Source organism: Varanus komodoensis, unplaced genomic scaffold, assembly GCF_004798865.1.
Source record: "Varanus komodoensis strain SLA01 unplaced genomic scaffold, ASM479886v1 scaffold38, whole genome shotgun sequence".
NCBI classification, from domain to species: domain Eukaryota; kingdom Metazoa; phylum Chordata; class Lepidosauria; order Squamata; family Varanidae; genus Varanus; species Varanus komodoensis.
The window spans coordinates 837,798-841,809 of NW_025335909.1; the positions used below are offsets into that span (position 1 = coordinate 837,798).

Here is a 4,012-nt window from a genome sequence, read left to right on the forward strand (position 1 = left end):
AGCAAGCAAGCAAGCAAGCAAGCAAGCAAGCAAGCAAGCAAGCTAATGCAACTGTTCTAATGGGGACATTGTGAGAGTGCTGCAGTGACTGGATTTTGGAAATCACTCTTCAAAAGATTAAATGTGTGATACAGTTCTGTGAAGAGTGTGTGAGTCTTTGATGGGCAAGTGTCACTCCAGTTTGGTATTCTGTGTTTTGCTAAAAATAGAGGAAGATGCAGGAGAAAAAGTTAGATGTTGGAATAAGATCTGGGAGAAGAAAAGCCAGCATCTGAGTTAACAGTTTTTTCCTTCATCCTTTCCAGGCAAAGCCAAGCCGCCTGCACTGCTCCCACTGTGACGAGACATATAGTCTTCCCCAGAATGGTACTATCAAACTCTACAAAGAGTTACGATGCCCCCTAGATGACTTTGAACTGGTGCTGTGGTCCTCTGGATCGAGAGGGAAGAGTTACCCACTGTGCCCTTACTGTTACAACCACCCCCCTTTCAGGGACATGAAAAAAGGTCAGGTTCCCATGTATTTTGCTTAGTTCCTTTTGTGATACATTTTTATCACCTACTTCTAAATATTTAAAGAACAAAATGGCTACAGGTATCACTTTGACAACTTGGAAGACCATTCATGAAAATGCTTGAAGTTCCTTTGAGTCTTGAGAATACTAATGTTTATCAGACTTTCACTTGAAGGAAGAAAGGCCTTGTTGTGTTTAAAATTCAGCTTCAGAGATAAGTATATCTGAGTTTAGTTGCAAGACAGACTTGTAGTTCTGATTTGTAAGTTAGCAAGTATATAAATGCTTCAGACAGTACAGTTTCATTTGCAGGAAGGAACTGCCCGGGAACTTTCACGCTAGTATAATCTGTAGGGCTTTTTTCATTATTCATAAGTGCAAGGTTAGTTCAACTCAGCTGTCCATTAAGTGTGTTCTTTTCTTATGGAGCAGAAGTGGACAATGTTCTTCTCTTCTCTGAGGAGAATTCTAGAACAAGCCCTGATTGGCCTATATATCATGCACAGGTCTTTTAGGAATGTATACTGCTTTAGGTGCTCCACAAATCACAGAATATAATCTCATGCAAAATCAAGCAGTAGCTGCCAAATCTTGGGAATCCGAGGGCAAGTGTCTCACTTGAAGCCTCTCTGTTCAAACTGTTGTTTCCAGTTATTAAAAAGTAAAGGAGTCTCTTAAACTTCTGCTGCTCTATTCAGGGAGTGGGCTCTTCTCAACTGATACAATTCCCACTGCATCTCCACAGCTGCCTGGATTTATTGTTCTTGCGCAGTGGTGCTCCCAAAGCTTCAGCTGCCTAAGGAACTTTTCTTTTGTGGTGCACCTGTGGTGCCACTGAGACCATCTATATTAATTGCACTGGTTGTAATAGATTAATTTATGTTTTGCTTTTACTTGACTATGCATATTGTGCCTTTATCTTGTTTATTATATTTTAATTGAATCATTTTACTTAATATTATTGATCGGTACTTTTATTGTAATGGCTACCCAGAGAGTGTGATGCTGACAGACAGCTTTCAAACAAATCCAATAAATATCCAAATCTCAGCCATCCTTCCCCATCCCTATCCAGGCATCTCTGCTGTGATGTGCCATCAAGTTGTCTCCAACTTGCAACCCTATAAATGGAAGCACTCCAAAATGTCCTATCCATGATAGCCCTGTGCAACTCTTGCAAATAATCAAGCATCTTACAGAATTCTAAATATATAGAGAGAAACCTAATTGAACAACGGGAATAAAAATGCAAAGAGTTTAAGTGTTCAGAGGAGCCTAATTTGCTTCATTTCTTCAATCAGATACAGAATTGCAGGATTTATTGGGTGATAGTGGTGGGTATTTATTTGCTTTCTTGTGTGTGAAGAACTCGAGATCCAGGAGTCACTCTTTTTTCATATAGAAGAGGCCCACAGCATGCGCTACCAGGTTCCTCATCGTCTGTTGCATTGCTTTTTGCTCTTTAGGCATGGGCTGTAATGAGTGCACCCACCCCACATGCCAGCACTCCCTGAACATGCTTGGAATCGGACAGTGCGTGGAATGTGAGAACGGCGTGCTGGTGCTTGACCCCACCTCTGGGCCCAAGTGGAAGATGGCCTGCAACAAGTGCAACGTGGTAGTGCACTTCTTTGAAAACGCCCACAAGGTCCGAGTGTCGGCAGAGACCTGTGAGGCATGCGATGCTGCCCTGGTAGATGTGGATTTCAACAAAGCCAAGTCTCCCCTTCCCGGCAATGAGACACAGCACTCTGGCTGTGTGTTCTGCGACCCCGTCTTCCAAGACCTGGTTGAACTAAAGCACGCAGCAATGAAGCATCCCATGCACCGTGGAGGGCAGGGGAAGAGGCAGGGACGAGGGCGAGGAAAAGGCCGGAGGCCTGGAGGAAGGCCAAATCCAAAGAAACCGAAAGACAAAATGGCTGCTCTGGCAGCTTATTTTGTTTGATAACTCTCGCAATAACAATTGAATAATAAAACTTGTTTCAATTATTCCTGCCTGTCTCTTTGCCTGTAAACACTTTAATTCACTTCTCAGCACTGGGCCAATAAAAGGAAAAATTTAGGAGTTTTATTTTGGAAAGCAGGGAACTAAGTGGGGACAAGATAGAGATTTTTATATATGCATGCATGGTGTTGGGAACATGGATAGTTTTCTTTCCTCAAACGCAAGAACCTAAGACTTATTCTATAAAACAGATTGACAAGAGTTTCAGGACTGATAAAAGGTAGCATTTCATGCAGTGTCCTATTAAATTATGATACTCCTGCCACAAGATTGGGTGAGGGCCGCTAGCTTCACTCAAAGAAGGGCATAAAGCTATCAATGCCTAGTAGTCATGATACTATTGTGTTGTTGTTCGCCTGTGGACTTCTCAGAGGTCTCTGGTCATCCACTGCAAAGAATAGGAATCTGGACTCAATGAATCCAACAGGACTTGTCTGACATTCTTAATTGGTTGTAGTTTTACCTAGCTGAAGTCAGTGGAAGTTATTTAAATAACTGAACAGAAACGTGGCTCGTCTTTAGATGTATATCAAGTAACTTGCGATTTGCGTCAACTTACAATGTCCAGTGTTGCTGATATATTTATCACTCAAGAGTTGTAGAATGCTTTTCAATGGGCTATTAAATCAGGTTAAAAGAAATGACAAAAAACGTACAATATAGCAACAAAAGCGCAGCAGCTGATGGACAGTCATGGTGCAGTGCAATAATTGGGGGTACAATGTCAGCAATGCCATGATAAACTCTGCTTCTGCTGGAAGTTGTTGTCTGAGCATGGGGCCGATCGCTGAGACACCGAACAATTGCTGAAGACGCCAAGTGGAGATTGTCTGCGTTCTTGGTGCTACACTTGCTTGTAACTCGTTAAACTCTGTTGGATATGCACTCATGCCTCACTCATTTTGTGCCACCCAAAATGGCAACCATAGTTCACAAACCAGCCTGTGCACTGTAAATTATATACTCGCCTCTCCTAGTCCAGCATTCTAACCACTACACCATATTGTCATTTAAGCTCCATCTTAAGTTCTCGGCTCTTGTGCCATGCTGAAACGTGACAGAGAACAGAAAGGTTTAAATCTTGCCTATTTTAAATGCAAAACACATGCCTATTTTTTTTTTTAATGTTACATTTAGATATCATTTTTCCGCTCTCGCACGGAACCGCAGCGCTGGGCTTGGCGAGGGTGTTCCTGGCACATGCGTGAGAGGGTGCAGTCATCACGGGCACTAATCGCACACCCAGCCTTCCTCCTCGTGCAAGGCACGCCAGGGGGCCCTTCTCCGCACAGCCCTGCGAGGTAGGCTCGGCCGCCAGCCAGGGACCGGCCCCGAGGCTCCCCGCCAGTCTCCCGGCGGAGCGGGCAGAGGAACCCGGATCGCCGGGCCGCGCGGCTCGCCTCCTCGCCGCCGCCCTCCGCGCTCGCCGGCGGCTGGGCGTGCCCTCCGGCGCGGCCCTCGCGGGCGCCGTCGCCAGGCGGGGCGCGCC

The 4,012-nt window shown here is 44.9% G+C and overlaps 1 protein-coding gene across 3 annotated transcripts in view; it reads left to right on the forward strand.

Annotated features, from left to right (window-relative positions):
* The window catches only part of TOP3B (DNA topoisomerase III beta), a 16,416-nt gene extending 13,909 nt beyond the window's left edge, over positions 1-2,507 (forward strand). For all 3 annotated transcript variants that reach the window (XM_044440837.1, XM_044440839.1, XM_044440838.1), the window contains exons 17-18: positions 306-507; positions 1,982-2,507. In XM_044440837.1, the coding sequence (XP_044296772.1) occupies positions 306-507; positions 1,982-2,463 (684 nt within the window). In that variant the 3' untranslated portion in view covers positions 2,464-2,507. The remainder of the gene's footprint in view (positions 1-305; positions 508-1,981) is intronic.
* The last annotated feature ends 1,505 nt before the right edge of the window (positions 2,508-4,012 follow it).